We start from the raw sequence: 27,907 nt of genomic DNA on the forward strand, positions 1-27,907 counted from the left end.
ATATTTAAGGCCCTGTCTGTTCAGTGAAGGGGTTCGGGAACACAGGTCTACTGCTTTCTGGAAACATGGCCCCCGAACAGACAGGGCATTAAATTTGGTACAGCATTCAGCCCCCGCCTTCCATAAACTTGGACAGGCCACCTGCAATGGGGCTGGTTGATGCGCCTGTTCCTCCAGGCACACTAAAATGCCAGAAGGGACACACTGCAGCTGAAAGGCCCAGTTTCAGACTTCCCAAGTCTCCTGCAAAGTGTGGAAGACTCCCTCATTTTGGCTGCAGCTCCCGCACACCCGTGAGTGCCAGGCGATCTCCTGAGAGTGGAGGAAGAGACCAGTAGATCTGTCATTTACTGGTCCCTTCCTTTTCTGAATGGGACACAGTGAGCGAGATCACTCCTGTGTCCTGTGAAAACTGAGCAGAGTAACCTGTGTTTACTCTGCGCAGTTTATGAATGGAGAGGAGACTCTGTCTCCTCTCCATTCATCTTCAGTGCTGAAAGGGACTGGGGAATATGTGTCCTCAGTCCTTTTCTCTGTCTCAAATGGGAGATGTCAGAGGTCTGTTTAGACCCCTGATTTCTCACCACAGAGCCCCCCAACAGATACAAAAAAAATCAATAAATATTAAATAATTACACTGTAAGAAAATTATAAAAAATTAAATTGTAAAAAATATATAAAATGAAAAATTACTGACACCACTCCACCCTGCCCTACCAACACTACCCCAACCCCCTCCAACCATAAAGGATTGTGAAAAAAATTTAAAACAAATTAAGTTGTAAAAAAAAAGACACTACTGATACCATCCACTGCTGTACTGACACCGTCCACTACCCCCCACCCCCAAAAATAAAATTGTAAAAAATCATTTAAAAAATAAAATTGTAAAAAAAAAAATAATAAAAATAAAATAAATTCTGACACTGTACACTGCCCCACTGACACCATCCACTGGCCCCTAAAAAGCATTTTGAAAAAATGAAAAAAAAATAAAATTGTCAAAAAATAATGATAAAAATTAAGTACTACTGACACTTTCCACTGCCCTACTGACACCATCCTGCACATACTACCCACCGCTGTACACTCCTCACCTGCACATTATACCTACTTACATGCACTCTGCACTCATCTCACCTCCATACACTCCACAATCCTCTCCTACACATACTACTCACTGCCGTACACTCCGCACTGTACATTCCCTATTTAACATTACTGCATTCTGCACTATGTAAGTCATCTCAGACTATTAAATTGCATCCCCTTTAAGCCACGCCCAATATGTAGCGCAATTTAAGCCATGCCCACATTTTGCCACGGGGGGGGGGGGTGCCACCTCCCTGAAATTAGTTTTTGCAGGTTGGGATGTCTACAGGTTGTAAGGGGCCTAACAATTGCTGAAAATGCCCAATAGTTTTTTGTAATGCAACCCCCTTTATAGAGTGCTAACATTATGCAGCAAAAGTAGACCTGCTATTTAAAAAAAATGTGAACAGATCACACTCATAAAGAGCCCTAATCTACAATCTTCAGTACTTCCTGGTTGTGTTAGAGGTTAGTCCACCCCGTCTTACCACACACCGTTGGTCCGCACAACCAGTAGATAATAAAACTTGACATTTCATGTGCACCAAGTTTTTGAGGGAGTTCCGTAGAGCCCTTGTGGTGTTTTGAAGGTACTTTAAATGACTGCCCTTTATGCACAAGACAGATGGTTTCAGGAAGTGAGGGTAAATCTCATACAGCAACACAAACAGCATTTTTTTTTTTTTTTTTTTTGCAAAAGGAGGAAGCTTGAATGTAAAATATTTGTTTCCTTTTCTTTTAACATGGATCTGCGTCAGATTTATCTTTAAGGAACGTTTTTGAACAGGCCCCTGACTTTCATTTCAGTGTTTACCAAAGCTGAGTCTTTCACAAGACTGAAAGTGACCAAAGTTGACGTGAATTTGCTGCTTCTAACCCATTACACAATGTGTTTATTTCCTAACGTGTAGGAGCTGATCTATAAAAACTGACTAATGCCCTGTACACACGGTCGGACTTTGTTCGGACATTCCGACAACAAAATCCTAGGATTTTTTCCGACGGATGTTGGCTCAAACTTGTCTTGCATACACACGGTCACACAAAGTTGTCGGAAAATCCGATCGTTCTAAACGCGGTGACGTAAAACACGTACGTCGGGACTATAAACGGGGCAGTAGGCAATAGCTTTCATCTCTTTATTTATTCTGAGCATGCGTGGCACTTTGTCCGTCGGATTTGTGTACACACGATCGGAAATTCCGATAACGGATTTTGTTGTCGGAAAATTTTATAGCAAGCTCTCAAACTTTGTGTGTCGGAAAATCCGATGGAAAATGTGTGATGGAGCCCACACACGGTCAGAATTTCCGACAACAAGGTCCTATCACACATTTTCCATCGGAGAATCCAACCGTGTGTACGGGGCATAAAAGGGATATTCTCTGTGTAGTCCATAGCAAACCATTATATTCCAGCTGCTATTTTTACAGAGAATGTTGGAAAACAACAGCTGGAATCTAGTTTGGTGGAATTCCTTCATATAACTCACTAGACACCCATTAAAGCGGCAGATAGTTACCTTCCCTCCAATGATCTGACATCTGTGAGGAAGTGGTGGCTGGTGCTCAAAATTTTGGGGGGGGGGCACGAACAAACTGAAAAATACTGAAAAAAAACATCAATTGCAGCCTCACTGTGCCCAGCATATGTAGCCACTGTGCCCAAAAAAAGTGCCCATCAAATGCAGCCACTGTGTCCATCGTATGCAGCCACTGTGACCCCCCAACCCCCCCCCCTGCTCGCTGTCTGTGCGGCACTTATGCCATCCTGCTGACGAGTCAGGCAGTGGGGGAAAGCGGTGAGCTGTGGGACATGCAGCGGGTCAGGTCCTGCATCCTCCATGGTTCCCCTGCATCTCTTCTTCCGTTCCGCTAGGCGTCCAATAGGGATGCCTGTGCCTTCAGCCAATCAGTTGACGGGTATTAGACCGGCACAGAGGCGCATAGGTGTTAGAAAAGCAAATATTAATTTGCTTTTCTAACACACTTGGGTGGGCTCCGAGCACAATGCTCTGCGCTCCGAGTCCACCTTTTTTTGAAGCCTATTAGAGCCTATGGCTCTAATCAGGTGCTTCAAAAAAAAAAAAAACCCCACCACTGTAATTCAGGTGCCCGGCGTCCGAAAAAGGGGCGGTCGTCTGAATAGGGGGTGGCTACAGTGGCCATGGATATGCTATGAATGAATCTATCCATTTTACATATAGAGGGTGGTGTGACAGAGGGGGTGGCGCCCATGCGCCCTTAATGGATGCACCGCCACTGCTGTGAGGTCCTTTGTCCATGCTGTCATCTTCTCCCTGGCTTCTTCCAGGTCCTGGCCTTCAGTCATCTTGATTGGCTGGTGTGGGATGACGTAACTGGAAACTAAGCTGCGGATGTCAGGCCGGGAAAAGCTAGCACACTCCCGCACAATATTTGTACTTCATGCCAGAGCTCCTTGCTACCAACTGCTATAACATGGCCAAAGCATGTACTGCCCACTTCCTTCAATGCGTGAGAGGAAAGGAGTGTTTCAGGGGCGTATCCGAAAATGGGAATCTGTACTCGAAACACATCATTTAGGATAATATCCTCTTATGCATTGATGGAAGTAGGCAGTAAACATTATTGGTCACAATGTAGTAGCTGGTAGTGTGGAGCTCTGGGATTGAGCCCAATTCAGGCATGGGACTGCACCACATTTCCCCAGCCTGACAGCTACGGGGGGGGGGGGGGGGGGGGTACAAATCTGTCATCAGCACAGCAATGCTGACCTTGGTGTCAGTATCTCCCTTCACCATGACGACTGTGTACACAGCGCTCTGCTCCCCATGAAACATGTGAGTGCAATGGAATTTATCTTTGCTTGTAATAAAGTGTTTTATTGCACCAGATCATTGCACCTTCTGTTCACTTTCAAGTTACATTGTACAGAGAACTGCAAGCAGAAAGGTAGGATTATTTTAATGCAGATGAGACATTGCATGTCTGGTCTGCTAAAGATAGCCTTCCTACTTATAAGCGTTTTAAATTTGACTTTAGTTTCAGCTGAATATAAATCTTGAGTGCACAGTTTGCCTATACAAAATAGTATAGTAAATACTGCATACCTTAAAGGACTGTCCTTATTGTATCTTTGAAAGCTTATTAAACAGTAAACTTATAAAACAGGACCCAAGGTGATGAAAGTATTGATAATGCCATACCAATAGGCCTAAAGCCTTGTACACACAATCGGATTTTCCAACGGGAAATGTGTGATGACAGGCTGTTGGCGGAGAATCCGACCGTGTGTATGCTCCATCAGACAATTGTTGGCCAACTTTCCGTGGACAAATGTTGGATGGCAGGTTTATAAATTTTCCCTGGACAAATGTCAGTTGTCAGATTTTCCGAGCGTGTGTACACAAGTCCGTCGGACAAAAGTCCAAAGTGCAGACACACATGCTCGGAAGCGAGGACAAGCTGGAAGCAGTCGGTCTTGTAAACTAGCATTCATAATGGAGAATTAACATTCGTGACGTGGCAAATTATGAAATCTCCAAATGCAGCGCACAATTCTCTTCTTCTTTAATGGGATAATAATGAAGCTGCTTTGCTGGTGATACTGATGGAGTTATTGCTAACTAATTTTAAAAGGCTTTTTTTTCTAGTGATATCAAGAATAATATTATGGGGGTTTTTTTGTTGGTTTTTTTTGGGCAAGTTATCACAACACCATTATCCTGTAGTTTTTAAGATCAAAGATACAACTAAGTTGGTGTCCCTTGTTAATTTTACATAGTATTTTTTAAAATGTAACTGCCTACTCCCAAACTGTCATTTGAAGTAAAACACATAGCCAAGTATTATTCTACACAATTTTTTTTATTGTGGATTAAAAAAGAATACAAATAAAATTAGACATGCTATCTGCCAATAGAACTTAACAAAAAAGTGCATTTTATGCATCCAAAAATATATCAAATCAAATAATTCAACCAAAAAAAAATGTCAAAGCAATAACTCCAAGGCCAATAATAAATAACACGTTATCTCCTCCGATTCTGCAACATATCTGGTTGACGAACGGCCATTCAGAAACGAACTGAAAAACACGAAGTGAAAAGTGCGAAATGAAAAGTGCGAATCAACACTCGCCAAACTTCTACTAACACGAAATCAGCAAAAGAAGCCCAAAGGGTGGCGCTAAAGAGCTGAAAAACCAAGTAGTACGTCACTACGTTCGTGATTGTTGGCCAACAATTGTGTGGCCATGTGTATGCAAGACAAGTTTGGGCCAACACCCTTCGGACAAAATTCCACGGTTTTGTTGGCGAACAATCCGATCGTGTGTACGAGGCTTAAGAGTATAAGTAAAAGTCCTTGAATTTATAAACAAGATGACATGGAACAAAATGGCCAATGCGTTTGGGGATTAAGAGACATTCTCCTTCATCAGAGCTTAAGGTGCTACATGTGTTTGAAAGTCTGAATTTGAAGCTCTCTAAGAAGATAAAGTAAATGTATTCACACTGTCTGGGCAATACAGTGTACTTTTGGGGTTAAGAGAAGGCCCCTCTTCATGAGGACTTAGGATACTGCAATATACATAAAAAGCTGGACTCTGGGTTCTCTAAGAAGATGAAGTAAATGTTTGCTTGGTATTCATGAGAAGAAGCATCTGCCTGTGCCTTAAGACCCGTACACACACGACTGTCAGGAGACATCAGCCGGTTTAAAAAAAAATGGCCAACGTCCAGCCCGTGTGTATGTCAATCTGTTGGACGAGCATGCTGGAAAACCAGCAGCCAACCGACTCCCGATCAGCGGTCTCAGCCAATAGCGGAGAGCACTGATTTTAGTGTTCTGGTAGGGGGGCCGTGCCCCTGTCAGAACACAACAGCTCAGCGGGGGAGATCGCTGTACTGACTTCAAATGGTACAGCGGCTCCAACTGGAGCGGTCAGGTTTTTTTTCGTCTAACCCACTGGGTTGAACGAAAGAAAACTTTGTAGTGTGTACTCGACTTTACACCGATAAAAAGGGACTTCTGTTTTCCCCAAAATGTGTTTGCCGTTTGTCTTCATATCTTCTTATTTAATAATTAAAGGACTTTTACTTTTGACTCGAAGGACCAGTGGTGTGGTCATACAAGAATTTCAAAGTGGTATTAAACCCAAAAGCAAACATTTATTATATTGCAGCTTAACAAATCATAGATGTGATAGCTGCATTCGTTTTCTTTTCCAGGCTTTCTTTCTTCTGTTTTCATCTGGTAATCTGGCCAGTACAATGATCAGGTTTATGTATTTATATAAAACCTTTATTCCAAAAGGAGAAAAAAACTGTAACTGGTGACAAAGTGGGTGCTGGAGTTTGGCTTCAACATGTTGGTGTATTTAAATCTGCTAATACATCTAACACCCCCTTCCCCCGCCCCCTGAGACCTGAGGCTGACAATGCTGCAGTCCAAAGGTACCAAACCCTTACTAAGAGTCAGTTTGATGCCTAGCAGCTTTAGCCAGATTTAATTTATCCAGAAGCTCAGGACTATACAGTTGTTTATTTTGCTTCCAAAGGTGCCCCTGTGCTCCTTCATCCAGAGTGTGGGCACTCTATTATAGAAGATGTGTTACTGGCCAGGTCACCAGGTGAAAACAAAGGGGGAAAATTGCCTAAAAAGGCAAAAAAGATGCAGCTATCTAAGTATTGGTAAGCTGCAATTTATTACATTTTTGATTTTCGGTTCAAGTCACAGTGAGGCTGATGTCTCATTAGAACCTCCCAACCAGAACCGTTGATCTTTACCAAATAGATAAATCATAATCAAACCAAATCATATCTCAGTTAGTCCAGGATCCAACAGCTCCTATCCAGATCCTTCAAACATTATGAAACAAGAGGAAGCCTGCCACCTGCTTGACTATGGGCACCTTAGGCCTTTGCAGCCGATCCACAAATATCTTTCTAGTTTCAATTGGCAGTGAGGATTCTCTTCTCTTCAGTTTTTGGATATGAGCCACCAGCTTTATGTATTGACTTGTTCTTGCTGGAATTATTTCTTTACATCCATCAACTGAATTTTAGACTTTCAGGGAAGTTTGTAATATTTCTGGTAGCTGGGGGTATTTAGCTCCAGTTCTTAGCAAAAACACTTTGATTTATGTGTCCTAAGGTTGTGCTTTCTTCTGCCATTACACAGGGTGTCCAGTTCCGATGTGGGTCCAGTTCAACAGCAGCTGTTATACATTTATTTATGTTACGCAGAAAAAGTCACTTGGTCTGGATCTTGCCCATGAGCTTTGCAAAGGTATTTAAAATGAATGTATGTTGCCTCTGGGAAGAGTGGAATAAATGTTATTTTATAGCATTGTGATGGACAAAGCAGAAAATATACGATTTAATATTATCTCAGACCCCTCATCCCTCCTGGTTTTACCAGGGCAAGGAATGAAATGTTGCATGACTTTCAGACAAAAAATGTATTTTTATGAAATTCTGCTAAATTAAAATGAAGCCAATCCTTGCTGTCAAAGCCTCTCAAATCAAGAGGCAGGTGAGATTTTGATCCGAGGCAAAGCCCTCTAGGGCGGGCATTATATCACCTCTAGGACCTTCAGTGGTGTCTTGCATCAGCTACAGGGGTAGACAAAGGACACTAGACCTCCTAGGTGGTTCTACCACAGGCGATGTGGACTTGGTCAGAGTCTTGGCTTCCAGAAACAGGTCTTGTAACAAAATTTGTGGAATACATTGTTGGACTTGGCTTCTGGCAAGTGGGTATTGTTGTAACACAAATATATGCGCCTTTTCCATTTGTCCTCATAAAAAAAAATCACCAAGTGGAAGGTAATGGGATATCCAAACTTTTACTGATGTCAGGCTGCTTCATAGTTACTACATAGTAAGTGAGGTTAAAATAGATACTAGTCCATGTAATTTAAACAAAAAGAAAAAGATATTGAAAACTACCATATTCACAATACCCACAGAGCAACCTGTAGAAGGCAAAAAAAAACAATTAAGCATGATCCAATTCGCTCCAGTGGGGGAAAAAAAAAAACCTTCCTGATCCCCCAGGAGGCAATTGGATGTTGCCTGAATCAACTATCTCTGGTGTTATTACCTAAATATTAATATTCAGTTATATTATATGTATCTAGGAAAGAATCAAGGCCTTTTTTAAAACAATCTACTGAGATGGCCAGAACCAGCTCTTGATGGAGTCTTTTTCACAGCTCTTACTGTGAAGAAGTTTTTCCGTATGTGGAGGTTAAAATGTAAAAGGTGCCCCCTTGTCCTCTGCAATGACCTGAAAGTGAATAAACTCTGCACCAAATTTACTATATGGACCCCTTATGTATTTACACATGTTGATGATATCCCCAACTCGTTTCATGTTGAGTCTTCTGGACATCAAGTGAGGGAAAAATCTCCAGACTGGAAAACGGAAAAAAAAACTGATAAGAGGTTTTAACCAATAAAAATAAAAACTTTGAGCTTTAAATTTTGAAATATAATCTAATGCAGCGTACACACGAGCGGATATTCTCATCGGAAAAAGATATGACGGCTTTTCCGACGGGATTCCGCTCAAGTTTGCCTTGCATACACACGGTCACGCAAAAGTTCGCTGAAATTACGACCGTCAAGAACGCTGTGACATACAACACTACAACGAGCCAAGAAAATGAAGTTCAATGCTTCCGAGCATGCGTCAAATTGTTTCCGAGCATGCGTAGGGATTTTGCACGTCGGAATTGCCACAGACAAGCACATTTTCGGATAGGAACTTTTCCCGACCGAAAAATTGAGAGCATGCTCTCAATCTTTTGCTGGCTGGAATTCCGCCAGCAAAAGACAGATGGAGCATACATACGGTCGCATTTTCCAACAAAAAACTCTCATCGGTATTTTGCGGGCCGAAATTCCAATCGTGTGTACGCGGCATAAGCGTCAATCTGTACATTTAATGTTGGTCTTGGTTTAATGGTTGCTTTGTTAAATATATTTTTTAGACATTGATTCTGATATTATAAGCGTTCAAAGCCAGGAGGAAAATCAATTCTTACTGAAGATGTTCCAGACTAAATGGAAGGGACCCAAGGAGATTTTGCTGGGCATGTTTTATGATGCTGATGGTACGTAACTTTTGTATTCCTATTATTCGTTCAGAAGCAAAAAAAAAAAAGCAGCAACTAACAAATATGTCCGGGATAGAGTAAGGTAGTCTTTCAGTTTGGGTGGCTTTAAACCCTCTGCTTTATTTAATGTAGGTAATATTAAGCAGTGCAACTTTGCCCGGTACATTTTTTTCCTAAAATGTGTGTCCAGACGTACTTTTCTTGCCTACTCACCACCTCCGACTCCAGGTCCTCAGTGCCGTATCCTGTGATGGTAGTAGAACACACTCTGTGCTATTCAAATATACAGTAACACAGGAGTCTTCTTACCCTGCATCCGCAGCGTTTTGGGTTGTTTGGGGCCCATGTCTTTCAGCTTGTCTGTGCCTCGCGGTATTGCCTTCTGCACAGCCGTGGCGGCGCCATTGTAAAAGTCAGAGCCTGGACCTTCATTCATCGTGATGTGGGTCATGCTCCTGGTGCAGAGAGCCAGCGGCAGTTCCACGGTGTGCACAAGGTTTGTAGCCAGCTGGGTGACCAAGTAAATCGACTGTAGGTAGACTGGGGAAGGATCAGTAAAGGATCACCTGTGGGAGCTGTGGGAGAAGCTGCCTCTCACATGCCCGTCCTGGCCACACCCTCCAAATACACAGTGACACAGGAACAGCACAGGCTCCAGCTGCTGTGAAACATTTGTTTTGTTTCATTTCAGATTCGTTTGTTAAAATAATAATTTTGTTACGTCATATTCATTATGTTAGAATGGTTCGTTTTCAGAATTCGTTTCATATAATTTGGATTTGTTTTGTATGTTCATTATTTTCAAATCGATTCGAACTTAAAATTTCTAATTTCAGAAGATTGCTATAATTGCTCTATTTATTTATTTTTTTCTATTCTATTCTTTTCTATTCTATTTTCTATTTTCAAATCTATTCTGTTTTATTCTATTCTATTCCTTTATTTTCTATTCTATTATATTCTTTTATATTCTAGTCTATTCTTTTCTTTTCTTTAAAGCAGCGTAAGAATTATCATCTTATTTCACTTTTATACTTACTGCAGGGGTAGGCAACCTCGGCACTCCAGCTGTGGTTCACACCTATGCATTTTTTAAGGCATTTTTAGTTTTGCAGGAACACACTACAGTCCATTTAACGTGGTTTCCTATGGGTCACGTTCACATCTGTGCATTTTATGGAAAGGGCCAGGGACTTTTTTCTGGTTTTTGGTTCCATAGACTTCAATAGATCAAAAACGTGTATTGAAAAAAGCAAAATACACCTGGAATATGCAAACTGCAACCTGCATAGCTGTGAATCAGGCCTTAAACATACTTTTCCCATTGGTGAAGTGCATGGTGTAAAAATATCTGATATCCTATTAACAGATGACACTTTGAAATGGTTTGACAAGTCGCCAGTAACATTCACTAATTGGAGACAGGAGAAGATCACAGATGAAAACTTAAACACCTGTGTGAAAATGAACACACTGACCGGAGAGTGGGAGTTCACCGAATGCGACCGCTTTACCGAATCAGCGACATTGTGTAAAACAGGACTGCGTATGTACAAAGAACCTGACCATATCCATCTAAAAGATTATCATAGAGCTAAGTAACCAAATGTATTTAAAGGGAATGTTCCACAAATGTTAAAACATATCTCCAGCCTAAAATGTTTTTTTAGCTTTGGATAGGGTAGGGAGAGAGTAGAACACCTTCACCTGGTTTTTATTGCTATCCATGGCTGTGTCAGGGAGATTTTCCTCCCTTCCCATCCTGCTGACCATTGAAATGGGAGAAAATCTCTGACAAGGATAGAGACAGAACTCAAACTGAAGGAACTGGGTGGGGCTGCACACCAATGACATTTCAAACTGTCCAGGTCATTTTTTTTTTTTTTTAAAAAGCAGATCAATGACAGCTCACACTGCTAAGCCGTCCACCTCTGGCCACACCACCAACACGTTTCAGCCTTGATAGGGCTTAATCATGGAGACACAGATATAGAATGAAACACAAACCTAAAGAAGGGATAGAGAAGAAAAGCGCCACTCCACTTCTAAGAGTCCAAATTAAGATTTTATTGACATTCCTTGGGAAAGGACAATGCTGCAAAGGTACCCCTACTTCACGGCTATGAATATAAAAACGTAATTGATGAATACATCTTTCATACCTCCTGTTCTCTAGCTCTTTTGTGTCCTCCTCCCATGCTCATCTTCTAGACTTCTCCAGAGCCTTTCCCATTCTCTGGAACTCTCTACCTCAATCTCAATCTAGCTATCTCCTCCTCTGGCCACCTTTAGGCAATCCCTGAAAACTCATCTCTTCACAGAACCCTATATTGCCTCCACCTAACAACTGAACTTTTTCTATTAGCTCATCCCTCGCAGTTAATACCTTTTGTACCCCTTGCCCCACCATATTATACTTTAAAGTGTCCCTAAACCCAGGACCCTGCATTCACTATATATGTTTTCCCACAGTACACAGAACATGGAAATGCAATTATTTTAGTAAATATCATCAGCAGTTAGAGCAGTGTTGTGACTTCTATCAGTGTCTGGTTAGAGCTTGTAGGTGGACTTTTCATTCTCCTATGATTGTCCTATGAGGCTGCAGGACCCCTGATCCTCTGTCTGGACAGTGCTGTCACATGCACTCTCCGAAAAAAAAAAACTCTCTAGCAATACACACCAAACTGAGCATGTGCAGCTTGTCCCCTAGCCTCTGTTCTATCAGGAGATGGGTTGGGGACAGTGGAAGAAGGTGAGGATCAGAGAAGACAGTATCAAACAACCTTTTTACACAATGCAGAGGAATAACCCATTAGCATGCTTTACTGAATATACAGACTGATTTTACTGTTGTGGGTTTAGTAACACTTTAAGCTCTTATGAGCAGGACCCTCTTAACCCTCTTGTATTTTCTTGTATTGTAACTGTACTGTCTCCCTTTATATTGTAAAGCGTTGCGCAAACTGTTGGTGCTATATATTATACTTGTATGATAATAATAATAATACAGTGATACCTCGGTTCATGAACGCAGAGTTCACAAGAATTTGCTTTGGTACGCGAACTCCACTTCGGTTCACGAACACAAGCCGTGGCCATCTTCCCTGCTTTGACACGTGGTCGCGACTTCCTGTAAGTGAGATTGTGGTCACAGAGAGACACTGTAATGCCCTGTACACATGGTCGGATTTTCCGCCAGAAAATGTGCGATCGGAGCTTGTTGTCGGAAATTCCGACCGTGTGTGGGCTCCATTGGACTTTTTCCATTGGATTTTCCGGCACACAAAGTTTGAGAGCAGGCTATAAAATTTTCCGACAACAAAATCCGATCGTGTCAGTTCCGACCATGTGTGGCCAATAACAACGCACAAAGTGCCACGCATGATCAGAAAAAATTCCGAGACGGAACTGCTCGGTCTGGTAAAATTAGTGTTCGGAATGGATATAGCACTTTCGTCACGCTGCAATGTTTTAAATTGTTTAATGCAGCGCACTCGCTTCTTCTTTATAATGCTAGAAGAATGAAGTTGTTTTGCTGCTCATATTCATACAGATTTCTCACAAACTTCTTTCTTTATTATTTTTCGTAATTTCATCAATATAATATTTTTATTTGTCACATCTACCTAAACAATAATTTTTTGGTGATCTTTTTAGATTAATTTTTGGTTTGTAGGATTTTTTTAAAGCCTGATCTTGTGTTTTATTTATTTATTTATTTTTTTACTCCAGAATATTTTTGGGTGTGTTATGTGTGTCAAGTTACCACAACACCATTATTATCTTGTTTATTTAATCTCAAGGAGATTGTTTGGTGTTGGTGTCTCTTGTTAATTTCACATTGTATTTTTGAAATGTACCTGCCTCCTCACAAACAAACTGTCCTTTTTGAAGGAAAACACACATAGGCAAGTATAATTGAAAAAAAAATACCTTTATTAAGGGGTCCTAACCAAAGAAAGAGGATGACAACGCTGGAGAAACAGCAGAAATTCGCGAAGCCTTTGGCCCCCAGGGCACACATCAATTATTTTACTGCAAAATTGGTGGCCTGAGGAGTCCTTATCTAAGGGAGTTCAATCTGGTCCAGAAGTACAAGAGATCATGAACAGCATCAGATGACATATCTGTCCCCAGGCTGTGGTCATACAAGAGCCTGCATCTTTTGTCAGACCAGACTGAACCCAGGTCATCACTCTCTGGTCTTCCTTCCACGCTGTGTCTGTGGTGGTGGAGGTGTGGCAGGAGGAGGAGGATGGTCCAACTCACACAGGTGGGTATTGGGTGTAATTTCGCCCCTCACCCCCTTAGTTAGTGTTTTATAAAGGATGTCCTCACACATGAGGCGTTGGCCCTCATGCATGTCCTTCAGTTTTGTGGCAGCCATGCAGGCAAAGGCCTCTTCACAAGTGGGGAAGACTCTGAGGGACGCAGAAGCCTCCTGAATCAGCCTGAGTGCTGAATCCTGCATTTTACTCCCCTTCCTGGGTCTTTTGTTTGGAAGGCGGAGGTAAGGGACCTGCGATTCTGTCAGGCTCCTACTGGGCCCTGCCTCCTCCTGGCTGCCACTAACCCCCACCTCCTCCTGGCTGCCACATTCCACAGCCTCCTCCTGTGTGCCACATTCCACAGCCTCCTCCTGGCTGAGGTCTTCCTGTGTATGAAAAAGGGACATTAGTTTTAGTTTTTTATTCATCAATCACACACATGACTGTTGCCAATTGAATGTTAAGAAATATAACAGACTATCATTCTGAGCCCAGCATTTTTCATTCTTGTCCCAATTATTTTTGCCCACTACTGTCTATTGATATGTAAAACACTTTATTCAATCAGCAATTAGTGATTAATAATAACATCTAGTAAACATCATTTATTTATTGACCAGAAATCTGTAGAACAATGCTATACCTTGCTCCAGCTGGGCTCCTCCACTTCTTCCTGGCTGGAAGTCCCAGGTTGGACATCGAAAGCCTCAGCTGGGGTGGAAGGAAGAGTGGAAGGAAGGGTTGAGAGGGATTTCCTGACTTCAGTCTGGTCTGACAGAAATCACAGTCTCTCATAGTACCACAGCCTGGGGACATAAATGTCATCTGCTGCAGCTCCTGATCTCTGGGAATCCTGGACCTTCTTGCGCTCCCTAAGATAAGTGCTCCTCAGGCCACCAATTTTGGCTTTTAAATAAGGGATGCTTTCCAAGGGGACCACCGGCTTCACCAACTCCAGCAGTTTCTCCAGCGCTGCCTGCCTCTTTTGTTTATGATTATAATGAGGATGTTTCACCTGCCACAGACAGGGCAGCTCCCTGTACTTGTCTATGAACAGGGGGAGGAAGTTGTGGTCATTGAAGCCATCCATTTTATCTGCAATACACAAGACAAACCCTAATGTCAGGCTAAAGTCTCCTAATCTTGTCCCAATATAGGCCTCAATCTAGAATCAGTATAGGCCCAAGTTTAAATGTTACCTTCGTTATCACGATCGGTGCTTCCAATACTCCTTCCTCCGCTCACAGATCGTACGTACTACGCACGCGTGTTACACTTTATATACACTGTGCATATGTGAAACTCTGCCCCCCCTGACGTTCTTTCTAGCCTATTTCCCGCCCCTTCTCGTTCGGCGCAGTGGGGAAAAAGCACATGGCGGAGACAGAGCAGGTGCGTGCTAATTACACTAACGAGGAGGAGGAGAAGGAAAGCCCGGAGCCAGAAACGTCCAGATCCCGGAGGAGATGATTTAAGGCATCGAATATGTCCTTTGGGGAGATGTTGGAGATGGTGGACATCTTGAAAAGGGCCGACTATGACGGGAAGTATGGACCTTACCCCAACCCCAATGTCAAAAAGGCCAAGATCATGGCGAAAGTTGTGAAGAGTCTGCAGAAGAATTTTGGGGTATGACGATCCAAGGATCAACTCAGGAAGCGGTGGTCGGACCTCAAATTAAGGGAGCATGATCAGTATAGAAGGATCAGGAGAGTGCTGCAAAAAAGTAAGTAGTTGTCCTGTGTTCCTATTCTTTATTTTTATTACGTTCGTGCTGCTCCATGTGCTTTTCTTTACTGTTGTACAGTTTAAAATGGCAACTTTCCTGTTCATGGACACATTGTTCGTTCGTAGCAAACATTGTTCGTTCGGCCAATAAAACACCATGTTTTGTCCAGATGCAGTTCAATACATTTTTTCTGGCATACTTCTGTTAAATAAATTTTGGTGTCTAGATGGGTTTGGAACTAGAATGAAATGCAAACTAGATTCTGTGTAAGGAGAGGACACTGAGCAGCTGTTTACACATCTGGACACAGGAGCACTAGTGTGGGACACAAGAACACCCTTTTTTTAGGGGGCCCACACAGGTGTTCCAGTGGATACTATAGGGGTGACTCCATCTGTGAAGCTTGTATAAAACAGGTAACTATTCAAGCTTTACAAAGTAAATAAATATGTCTTCATCTTGGAACTCTGCCAAAACAGACAATTGTACCCCACTTCCAAGCAATGTTTCATATTACTATTTCTGCCATCACATATCTGTGTGCTAAGTATACCTATTTTTTTTTTACATAGGGGAGAAAAGACTCAGAGGACACCACTCATCAGAGGAGACCACGGACCCCCCACCTCATGAGGAAATGGAAATCCCCCAAAGCCAACAGGAGGAGGAGGAGGGGGACGTAATCGAAATAGTCACCACAACAGGTGAGTGTCTGCGACCACAGGCTCAGGTAAGAGATTGATGCCAGCATATTTATAATACATGGTGTTTTTTTTTCTATATTTTTAGGTGATCGTGAAGTTGTGGATCAAAGTCATTTCACCAGTGAAAGTGCCCATATCCTGATTGGGGTGTAATAGGGACCTGGAAAACATCAAGCAAAACATCAGTGATGTTCAAAACAAAATGAAGAACATCATTGATGTTTTAGGGAGAGTTTAAAACCCCTCGAAATCCCTTACTTAGTTGTGCTTTTTTTACAGAAATAATTTTTCTCATTTTTTGACATATTCTCGAAAAGCCAAATTTTGAAGAGGCACACAGTGTGTCACGCATGTGCTATCTGCCATCACGGGAGATCAATGTATGCGTTTTGGAGGTGCAATCCCTTCCTCAATAATAAAGTAGCCGAGAGGAAGGTGTGGCACCCCCAAAACACGTCCTTTGATCCCCCGTGATTGTAAGTTCCAGATTTGTGTATTTCTTGTTGGTTTTAAACATGCTTGTTTTACCTTAAATGGACATTTCTACTTTTATTAATGTGACCAAAAAAATTGTTATACAGCAAAACATGTTGGTTTGTTTTAAAAACCTTTTATAAATGCACATGTGATTGTGCTTGTATTAAAAAGATTGATAATCAAAAATGTGTGGCTTCTTCTTTCAATGCTCCTAAACTTTTTGTGTGGTAAAATTGTTGTTTTCTGTGACAATGGGGGTTATTTACTAAGGGCAAATCCACTTTGCACTACAAGTGCAGTTTCAGTGCAGTCTCAAGTGCGCTTGTAGTGCATGTCTTTGCCTTTAGTAAATAACACCCAACAGTGCTTTCTAATGTTACACAATCACGCCATTTTCAGTACTCCCAAAATTTCTGTCAGGGTGAGCTAAAAGAAACAAGCAGTAAATGTCAGCAAATATTTTAGTAGTTAATTTTTTTTTTTATTTAAAAAATGTCTCAGACATTGTCTGGCATATTGATGGCCCCCCTACCCACAAAGTATTTCATGTATCTTAGACGGACCTCGTGGGCACTCAGAGGGGGGGGGCAAGCCAGGACAGCCAGCTTCAAGCGCCATCAGGGTTGGTTCATTTAGATGAATTCCGGATTCAGGCCCAACTGAGCCAGCATAGTTCACAGAATTTCTCCTTAAAAAGTTGTGGAGAACACAGCAAGCCAGGATTATGTGATTCAGTTTATACTTCGCCATGTGTATGGGTGTAAGAAACAGGCAGAACCAGCTGGCCATTATTCCAAATGTGTTCTCCACCACTCTTCTGGCTCTGGCCAGCCGGCAATTAAAAACCCTCTGGTCCGGGGTGAGGGTCCTCATAGGGAATGGCCGCATAAGATGGTCCCCCAGCGCAAATGCTTCATCTGCAACGAAGACGAATGGCAGTCCTTCCACATTGTCTTCTGGAGGGGGCAAGTCCAAGCTGCCATTCTGGAGACGCCTGTAGAACTCCGTCTTTGCGATGACTCCACCATCCGACATCCAGCCATTCTTCCCCACATCCACATACAGGAACTTGTAGGTAGCCGACACCACCGCCAACATCACAATACTATTGAACCCCTTGTAGTTGTAATAGTATGACCCCGAGTTGGGTGGTGGGACGATGTGGACGTGTTTCCCATCAATTGCCCCTCCGCAGTTAGGAAAGTCCCACCACTGGGCAAAGTGGGATGCCACAGTCTGCCATTCCTGTGGGTTGGAAGGAAACTGTGGAGTCAAACAAGAAATAAAAATTATTCATTTTGCACATAAACATGGAAAGCAGATTAGACACAAACATTCTTGGCCAAGATCAGTATTACATTTATTTTAGGGAGTATTTAAAGACAAAGGTATAAGGTCCACCTATCAGATCCCCCCCCCCCCCCCCCCGGGCCATTTTATAAATTTTATGGGTGGGAGGGAGATGTTTTGGACGGGTAACCCTCTCCACTTCATTGAGAGATGAATGCCTAAATAATGTGTGTTACTTTGGCCAGCCCCTCCTTACTTACACTATTGGCAGCCCACTGGACAGGTAAGAAGTGTCATAATACAAAGAGATAAATACACACTGTACACATTTTAGCACATTTTTAAATTCTGCTATTACCTATCAAGATAATAATAGGATACAGAAACTTAAAAAAAGTACCATTTGAAAGTATTCAGGCAGGCCCTTGCACTACATGCTTTGGGGAATTCATCCATAAATCTGACCACAAAAGAGGTGGGTATAGTGTGTATGGGTTTGGCAAAGTCAGCAGATAGAGGATTGGTATCAGCTGAGTTAGCAGTTGGGGGGAGGGAGGGTTCCAAATGATTTTGGGACCTAAAAAAAAAAAAAACTCTGGCACTCTGCCTGAATTTAAAGCATAAATCACAATTTTAAACATTTTAGGGGGTATTTAGGGTAAAGCACGACTATGGAGCTGACAAAATACATTGTTAATTGAGTAGACGAGGTGGATATAGGGCCAGGAGAGCATGCTGGGGAGGTAAGTGAAGGCAAATATGTATGAAGGACAAAAAATATATATATATATAAAAATTACAGCATGCATGAGGACAAAGGGGGCATTCACAGCATATTACAATCATGGTAATTAAGGAATGAGGAAAGAAATACAATATATTATCAAACATTATATACAATAAAATGTGATGTTAAAGGATACATCTTACCTTAATATAGTCCTTCTGCAGGACCTGAATTATAGCAGAACAGGTCTCTGGGATAATGATCCCCAGAGCCTGGGGGGAGATGCCTGTCGAGAACTTAAGGTCCTGCAGGCTTCTCCCGCGTCGCCAAGTACCGCAGGGTGGCGACTAGCCTCTGCTCCGGAGTGATGGCTTTCCTCATGCAGGTATCCTGCCTGCTGATATAGGGAGTCAGCAAAGCCAACAAACGGTGAAATACGGGGTCCGTCGTCCTGAGAAAGTTCCTGAAATCATCAGGATTATTCTCACGGATCTCACGGAGCAAAGGCATGTGACAGAACTGGTCACGCTGGAGCAACCTTCTTGGTCCATGAACTCCATCCACCCTGTTCATGGACTGGGCTTGTGTCAAAGTAAGGACCCCAACACCAAGCCCCCGCACAGCACGAACTCTACGATGAGTACGTACACGCAACATGGCTAGAAAACGGTCAGCTGCTCAGAACGAAGTAACAGAACGCACTGAAGAACAGCAAGGCCTGTGAAGAGCGACCTGAAAATCAGTAACGAACGAACAAGAACACAATGACAAAGTCAAGGGTAACTCGCTGCACGCACTGAAGACCAGATACAAACCCACAAGCACAAACTGAAAAGCTGAAAACCACGAGTCTGAAAACGCGCAAATCGTCTCTCACCAAACTTTTACTAACACGAGATTAGCAAAAGGAGCCCAAAGGGTGCCGTGCTTGGTTCTGAACTGCCCTTTTATAGTCTCGTCGTACGTGGTGTATGTGACCGCGTTCTTGGCGTTCGGAAATTCCGACAACTTTGTGCGACCATGTGTACGATTATGAGGTATTTACCAAAAAAAAGTGCCGGCAAATACTGCATAAAAAATCCAATTCACAAATGGACCAGAGCGTTTAAACGCATGCTATATTTACCACTGGGGTTTGGCTGGCGGTATCACATGTGGTATTTGTCAAAAATAGGGGGGGGCCCAGGCTGTTTTTTGACAAATAGCTGGCCACCGCGTCCTTAACAACTGATGACTCATCAGCTGTGAGTGGGCTTCCCCGCTCACAGCTGATTGTAAAAAAATGAAAAAAGCCGACAATTAAAAATTTTGAAAAAAACAACGTGGGCTCCCCCCAATCCATACCAGGCCTTTCTTTCGGGTCTGGTATGGATTTTAAGGGGAACACCACGCCAAATTTAAAGATAAAAACAGCGTGGGGTCCCCCCCAAAATCCATACCAGACCCTTATCCGAGCATGCACAATTTTTAATAAAGGACTTGCCAAAAAAAGTCTTGTGTTTTGTAACACTACACTTTTTTTTTTTGGTGAATGGGTAGGAGTACAATGTACCCCATACTCATTTACATGGGGGGGGCATGATCTGGGGTCCCCTTGTTAAAGGGGGCTTCCAGATTTTAATTAGCTCCCTGCTTGCAAACCCCCACAACCACCACCCAGGGTTGTCGGGAAGGGGCCCTTGAGGGCATGCGGCCTGGTATGGTTCAGGAGAGGGGAGTGACCCTCCGGGCTGCATGGTATGGAATTTGGGGAGTCCTTAACAACCGATGACTCATCAGCTGTGAGTGGGTTTCCCCGCTTACAGCTGATTGTAAAAAAATGAAAAAAGCCGACAATTAAAAATTTTGAAAAAAAACAACGTGGGCACCTCCCCAATCCATACCAGGCCTTTCGGGTCTGGTATGGATTTTAAGGGGAACACCACGCCAAATTTAAAGATAAAAACAGCATGGGGTCCCCCCCAAAATCCATACCAGACCCTTATCTGAGCATGCACAATTCTTAATAAAGGACTTGCCAAAAAAAGTCTTGTGTTTTGTAACACTACACTTTTTTTTTGTGTGAATGGGTAGGAGTACAATGTACCCCATACTCATTTACATGGGGGGGCATGATCTGGGGTCCCCTTGTTAGAGGGGGCTTCCAGATTTTAATTGGCTCCCTGCTTGCAAACCCCCACAACCACCACCCAGGGTTGTCGGGAAGAGGCCCTTGAGGGCATGTGGCCTGGTATGGTTCAGGAGAGGGGGGGTGACCCTCCGGGCTGCATGGTATAGATTTTGGGGAGGGACCCCACGCCATTTTTTTTATATACAGTGTCTTACAAAAGTATTCACCCCCCTTGGCATTTTTCGTGTTTTGTTGCCTCACAATCTGGAATTAACATGGATTGTTTGAGGATTTGCATCATTTAATTTACAGAACATAAATAAATAAAATTGCGCTAAATATGTAAAGTGATTGTGTACACATGCATTCACTTATTGATATAGCGATGTGCCCATATACATATCACATCTGATGTGAGCAAATTGTGAAAAATATCATAGCACCAAAACTAAAAAAAAACAACAATTGAAAACATGTAAAATAAGTATATTATATATAGTGACAATATCACCCGTGAAATTGCAATTGGATGATAAATTGTTTTAAAAAGTCCATCCGTATATTATGGAGTCTTCGATAGTATAGAGAAAGATAGTGCCTGGTCCACCACCAAAGAATATAGGTTTGCCGCTTACCAGAGATCCATGATCCCCCATTACAGAGGATCAGGGAAAGCCTGTATTGGAAACTGTCCTCCGGGACATAGCAGATGCAGCCAAAACCTGGATTGATTGATGGTAAAGTGTGGTATTCATAACACACCCGAAGGAGCTTATATATCTTCAGATCTCATCGTACCATCTCCAACTCACAAGTGGATAAGTATGACATGAAAGATATAAAGGGCTCCAAATAGTGTAAAACCATAAGACTTTATTAAATGTTTAAAACAAGGTTGCACTCACATTGTATTAGTAGAAAAAGCCTGTCTGGTGTGCCGGCCTGTCTGGTGTGTCGGCCGGGAAGCACTCAGACAAGCCCGTCCTACTGGAAACAGCAACGATACGAGGTGACGCAAGTGTGTCGCTCCGCCTCAAGCGTTTCGTAATAGAATTACGTCGTCCCGAGCACCTTCCTCCATACATTTTGGGAGTCTCCCACACGCCTTTTTGCAAACTCACAATGTGCCATTTTGTTTTTTACTGAAAGTAATGGCTTTTTTCTGGCCACTCTGTCATAAAGCCCAACTCTATGGAGCGTACGGCTTATTGTCGTCCTATGTACAGATACTCCAGTCTCTGCTGTGGAACTCTGCAGCTCCTCCAGGGTTACCTTAGGTCTCTGTGCTGCCTCTCTGATTAATGCCTTCCTTGTCCAGTCTGTGAGTTTTGGTCTGCGGTCGTCTCTTGGCAGGTTTGCTGTTATGCCATATTCTTTCCATTTGGTTATGATAGATTTGATGGTGCTCCTAGGGATCATCAAAGATTTGGATATTTTTTTTATAACCTAACCCTGACTTGTACTTCTCAACAACATTATCCCTTACTTGTTTGTAGAGTTCCTTGGTCTTCATGGCATGTTTGGTTAGTGGTGCCTCTTGGTTAGTGGTGCCTCTTGCTTAGGTGTTGCAGCCTCTGGGGCCTTTCAAAAAGGTGTGTATATGTAATGACAGATCATGTGACAATTAGATTGCACACAGGTGGACATCATTTCACTAATTATGTGACTTCTGAAGGTAATTGGTTGCACCAGAGCTTTTTATGGGCTTCATAACAAAGGGGGTGAATACATAAGCACATGCCAATTATCATTTTTTTATTTCTGAAAAATAGTTTTATGTATATATTTTTCTAATTTTACTTCACCAACTAAGACTATTGTGTTCTGATCCATCACATATAATTCAGATTAAAAAAACATTGAACTAAAGGCTGTAATGTAACAAAATAGGTAAATATCCAAGGGGGGTGAATACTTTTGCAAGGCACTGTATATGGCATGGGGTTCCCCTTAAAATCTATACCAGACGCCGTTTTTTTTTTTCATACTTTTTAATTGTTGGCTTTCTTTTTTAAAATCAGTTGTGAGCGGGGAAGCCTGCTGACAGTTGATAAGTGATCAGTTCTTAAGGACACCGGTCCGCTCCTTAGAAACCGGCTCAATGCGATAAATTACCGCATCAAATAATACCTCTAAATCGAAGAAATACAGCAAGCGGTATTTAAAGCGGTGTTGCGGCCGAAATTTTACTTTTTAGATAAAAATCCCCCTATAATCCTCATGCTTAATGTACTCTAGTAAAGGTATGCTGTAAACTAAGGTCCGTTTTGTATTTTTGCACCATTGATTTCTTACTTTTGTAAGTCCCAGCAGGTGGCGGCCATCTCATGTGTGGGCATCTGAAGCTAGACTGTATCTCTTCCTGTATTCCATGCAGGCTGGTTACCCAGCATGCACCTCCAGATCTCACACATACTCAGAGCAGCACGAGCAGTGTAATAGGTTGTAGGTCGGGTTCCCATAGCAACAGCAGTGTCAGATGAAGTTGCCGCCCCTTAGCTATGGAAACCTCTCCTCCCACTCCAGGCAGTTTATCTACATTTACAAAGATTATACATCTAGAAATACAAAATACCTGCAAAAGGTAATTCGTTTTTAAAAGATGGTAATTGTAAATGATATATCTTGTTTCTGTGCAGAGATTTTTTTTTATATATATATATATATATATATATATATATATATCTATCATCTGCACAGAAAGAGGGATATCATTTACAATTAGCACTTATAGTTTAACCACCCGGCCGTTTATGTGCAGTGGCCGGGTGGGAGCTCCCTCCTTCTGACTGGACGTTCCCGAACGTCCTTCAGAAGGAGCGGGATCGCGCAGCCGCGCGATCCCGATGCACGCGTGTCACTCGGACACGCCGCATCTCGGAGCGGCAGGAGGGCAATGTGATTTGCCCTCCTGATCCGCACGATGGCTGTGTGTAATCACAGCCATCGTATGGTAAACAAGGGGGAGGGGTGGCAGTTGACAGGAGATCGCGCCGCCACTTGCCCGCGCCGCCACGTGCCCGCGCAGCGGCGCGATCCCGATCTGCCTGTGCCCCCCAGAGACAGCACAACACAGGAGGGCCCTGTGATTGGCCCTCCTGATCACATGACGACTGTGTCCAATCACAGTCGTCATGTAATGTAAATAGAGAGCGTTGTAACTGCTCTCATCTCTTCCTCTCCTCACACAGAGCCTGTCAGTGAGGAGAGAAAGAGAGATCTGTGCTGCAGCCGGGAGATCAGTGAGTTTTATAGCTGTTTGTCTGCTGTTTACCCACTGATCACCCAGCTAGTGTCCCCAAAACACAGTGTCCCTAAAACAGTGAAAACACCTGTCAGTGAAAATCTGCCCGTCAACAACTGGCACATCTGTCCGCCAACAGCGGGCACATCAGCCAGCCAGTCATCAGGCACATCAGCCCGCCAGTCATCAGGCACATCTGCCCGCCAGTCATCAGGCACATCTGCCCGCCAGTCATCAGGCACATCTGCCCGCCAGTCATCAGGCACATCAGCCCGCCAGTCATCAGGCACATCTGCCCGCCAGTCATCAGGCACATCAGCCCGCCAGTCATCAGGCACATCAGCCCGCCAGTCATCAGGCACATCAGCCCGCCAGTCATCAGGCACATCAGCCCGCCAGTCATCAGGCACACCTGCCCGCCAGTCATCAGGCACACCTGCCCGCCAGTCATCAGGAACATCTGCCGCCCACCATCAGGCACATCTGCCGCCCGCCATCAGGCACATCTGCTGCCCGCCATCTGACACCGTCAACAGCTAACACATCAGCCCGTCATCAGCTGGCACATCAGCCCGTCATCAGCTGGCACATCAGCCAGTCAACAGCTGACACATCAGCCGCCCACCATCAGGCACATCTGCCCGCCAATATCAGGCATATCTGCCACCCACCATCAGGCACATCTGCCGCCCGCCATCAGGCACATCTGCCACCCGCCATCTGCCCACGATCAGGCACATCTGCCCGCCAATATCAGGCACATCTGCCCGCCAACATCAGGCACATCTAGCCACCCACCATCTGGCACAGCCGCCCACCATCTGGCACATCTGCCGCCTGCCATCTGACACATCTGCCCGCCAACATGACAAAAAGGTCTTACAGCGCAGAGGAGGCTCTCCAAATACTCCAGAGTATGTCGGACGAGAGTAGCGGGGAATTCTCTCCGTCAGACTCGGATAGCGACTATGAGCCAGTGGAAAGCAGTGGCTCCGAGTTGGAAACAGAGGAAGATAGAATCCTAACAAGGAGAATCAGGAGAAATGAGCAGGAGGAGACATTCACCAGCAGCGCAGCACTCCAGGGCATCCACCAGCAGGCATCCACCAGCAGCGCAGCACTCCAGGTTAGGCAGGCATCCACCAGCAGTTCTGCAACCTTCCTAGAAGATAGGCCAGATGCTAGCAACAGATCCCATCAACGAGGCAGTGCCCATACTAGCCTCCCAGATGTTCTACTGTATCCAACATGGCTGCCCGATACATCAGTAGAACCTGTAATACCCCTTTTTACCGCCCAGCCAGGCCCTCAGATGCAGACGGAAAATGTAACCCCACTTTATTATTTTCATTTATTTTTTACCAATGATCTCCTAACCTACATTGTGGAGCAATGTAATCTATACGCCAGCCAACATATAGCCAACAATCCAAGTTCCTCATATGCCCGTCCTTTTGTTTGGAAACCCCTCACCGTGGAAGAATTTAAAATTTTCCTTGGCCTAACCCTCAACATGGGGCTGACAAAAAAAAATGAACTCCATTCCTACTGGTCTACACAACCTATCCACCACATGCTGGTCTATTCATCATTGATGCCCAGAACCCGTTATGAGAGGATCATGAGATTTTTACACTTCAATAACAATGCCCAATGCCTCCCTCGAAATCATCCAGTTACGATAAATTATTCAAAATTCGGCCCCTAATCAATTTTTTTTGCGCCAGCTTCAAGATGTTTACCCCTGATAGAAATATATGTGTGGATGAATCCCTGGTGCACTTCACTGGAAGACTGGGAATAAAACAATACCTCCCCAGTAAAAGAGCCAGACGTGGGGTAAAATTTTACAAGGCGTGTGACAGGGCCACGGGTTACACATATGATTTTATAATTTATGAGGGAAAAGACAGACAGCTAAACCCCCCCTGGATGCCCTACCTACATGGGAACAAGTGGCAAAATTGTCTGACAGCTGATCCAACCATTACTTGGGAAAGGTTGCCACCTATATGTAGACAATTTCTACACTAGTCTCCCACTTTTCTGCCATTTGTACCTACAGAACACTTTGGCCTGTGGGACAGGACCGACCAACCGCAAAGGCTTCCCACAAAGATTGGTCACCAAGAAATTGAAGCAGGGTGAAATGGCCAGTATGCGGACTGAAGAAGTACTAGCGGTGAAGTGGAGAGATAAAAAAAGAGATGTCTACATCCTTTCAACATTACATGACGACACCTTGGTGGAACTTCAGAGAAGAGGAGGCCCCATACAGAAGCCAAAATGTGTGCATGAGTACAACCTATACAGGGGGGGGGGGGTGGATATGAACGACCAGATAATGCAGCCCTACTTGGCCACCAGGAGATCACTATTTTGGTGCAACTTGCCCTATTTAATTCATATATCATTTTTTCTAAGTGTACCCAAAGTTCCCTACCCTATCTAAAATTCCAAGAAGACGTTCTCACAGCCCTTCTCTATCCCCAAGGCCAAGCCCCTCAACTAATTCGATCCGATTCGTTAGCCAGACTCCATGAAAGGCACTTTCCCGAAATCCTCCCTCTTACCCAAACAGGTCGCAAACCCCAAAAAAATGTTGTGTATGTGCAAGTAGAGGAATTCGCTGTGACACCCGATACTACTGTCCCCAATGTCCCTCCCAGCCAGGCCTCTGTATTGGAACGTGCTATCGGAACTATCATACTTCACTACACTATTAGTACAGCGAAGATGATTTTTTTCCACTATCTGCCATTTCTGTGAATGACCCGGACTGTTAACGACTATGCCTCTGCCAAACGTGTTTCTGCTTTCAACGTGAATTGACCCGGACTGTTAACGACTATGCCTCTGCCAAACATCTTTCTGCCTTCAACGTGAATTGACCCGGACTGTTAAATGACCATGCTTTTTGCCTGCCTCCTGAACTGATCATTTGCCCTGCCACTGTACAGCACAGGGGTCTCACATATGTGAGGGGCTCCAGAAAAGGTTTTCCGAGTGGAGAAAACATTTTTCTCCGGGTTTTTAGTTTTCTCGGATTAGGGTCTGGAGACTCGGAGGCTTCGTAGAGATTTGGGTGGGAAGAAGCCTCTACCCCTGTCCTCAGGTCTTACCTGACCAAGGCCCAATGTAAAAAGTGCTGCCTGCTGCCACCTGAACTGGTCATGCCTCTGCCTGCCACCTGAACTGGCCATGCCTTTGCCTGCCACATGACCATGTCATGCCTTTGCCTGCCACATGACCTTGCCATGCCTTTGCCTGCCACCTGGACTGGCCATGCCTATGCCTGTTACCTGAACTGCCTGCTAAACCTTGGACTGTACTGAACCATGTTCATACTTTTCCATATCTGTCTGCTGCCTGGACAATTTCTGGACATTTCCTTTGGCTGTCTGGACAAATGCTTTGGCTTCTCTGGAACGGTATTCCTGCCTGCTAAAACCACAGGTGAGCTTTTTTTTTTTACCTTTTGCTCAGCAGAATGTATTTTGGAGTGTAATTCTTGGTGTGTACATGCTATGTTTTAGAAGCCTGGAGGTGCTACTTGCATGTTGGGCCTCTGCATGTGGCCAGGTAGTGGAAAAGTCTCACACATGGGGTATCGCCATACTCAGGATGAGTAGCAGAATGTAGCATTTTGTGGCTAATTCCATTGTACTGGTGCTCCAGGGCCTTCAAAAATGTGATAGGTACTCAGGAAATGAAATGTGTAATTTATGCCTTTAGAACGTCTGATGGTGCTATATGGATGTTGGGCCTCTGTATGTGGCCAGGCTGTGGAAAAGTCTCACACATGGGGTATCGCCATACTCAGGATGAGTAGCAGAATGTATTTTGGGGTGTCATTTTGGCTATGTACATGCTATGTGTTACAAAGATCTTCTAAATTGACAACTTTGTGAGAAAAAAATAGGTTTTCATTTTCTTTCCACATTTTGCAAAAACTTGTGGAAAGAAATGACATGTTCAAAAGACTCAGTATGCCTCATAGAATATACATTGGGTTGTTTTCTTTCCAACATGGGGTCATTTTGTGGGTAATTCCATTGTCCTGGTGCTCCAGGGCCTTCAAAAATGTGATAGGTACTCAGAAAATGAAATGTGTAATTTATGCCTTTAGAACGCCTGATGGTGCTATATGGATGTTG

The 27,907-nt window shown here is 43.6% G+C and overlaps 1 protein-coding gene across 2 annotated transcripts in view; it reads left to right on the plus strand.

Annotated features, from left to right (window-relative positions):
• The window catches only part of CD302 (CD302 molecule), a 40,365-nt gene that overhangs the window by 2,627 nt on the left and 9,831 nt on the right, over positions 1-27,907 (plus strand). Inside the window, exons 2-4 of one of the 2 annotated variants that reach the window (XM_073634074.1) lie at positions 7,257-7,364; positions 9,073-9,195; positions 10,568-10,744. In XM_073634074.1, the coding sequence (XP_073490175.1) occupies positions 7,257-7,364; positions 9,073-9,195; positions 10,568-10,744 (408 nt within the window). The remainder of the gene's footprint in view (positions 1-7,256; positions 7,365-9,072; positions 9,196-10,567; positions 10,745-27,907) is intronic. The other variant, XM_073634075.1, reaches the window with a different exon arrangement.

Source organism: Aquarana catesbeiana, linkage group LG06, assembly GCF_042186555.1.
Source record: "Aquarana catesbeiana isolate 2022-GZ linkage group LG06, ASM4218655v1, whole genome shotgun sequence".
NCBI lineage: Eukaryota > Metazoa > Chordata > Amphibia > Anura > Ranidae > Aquarana > Aquarana catesbeiana.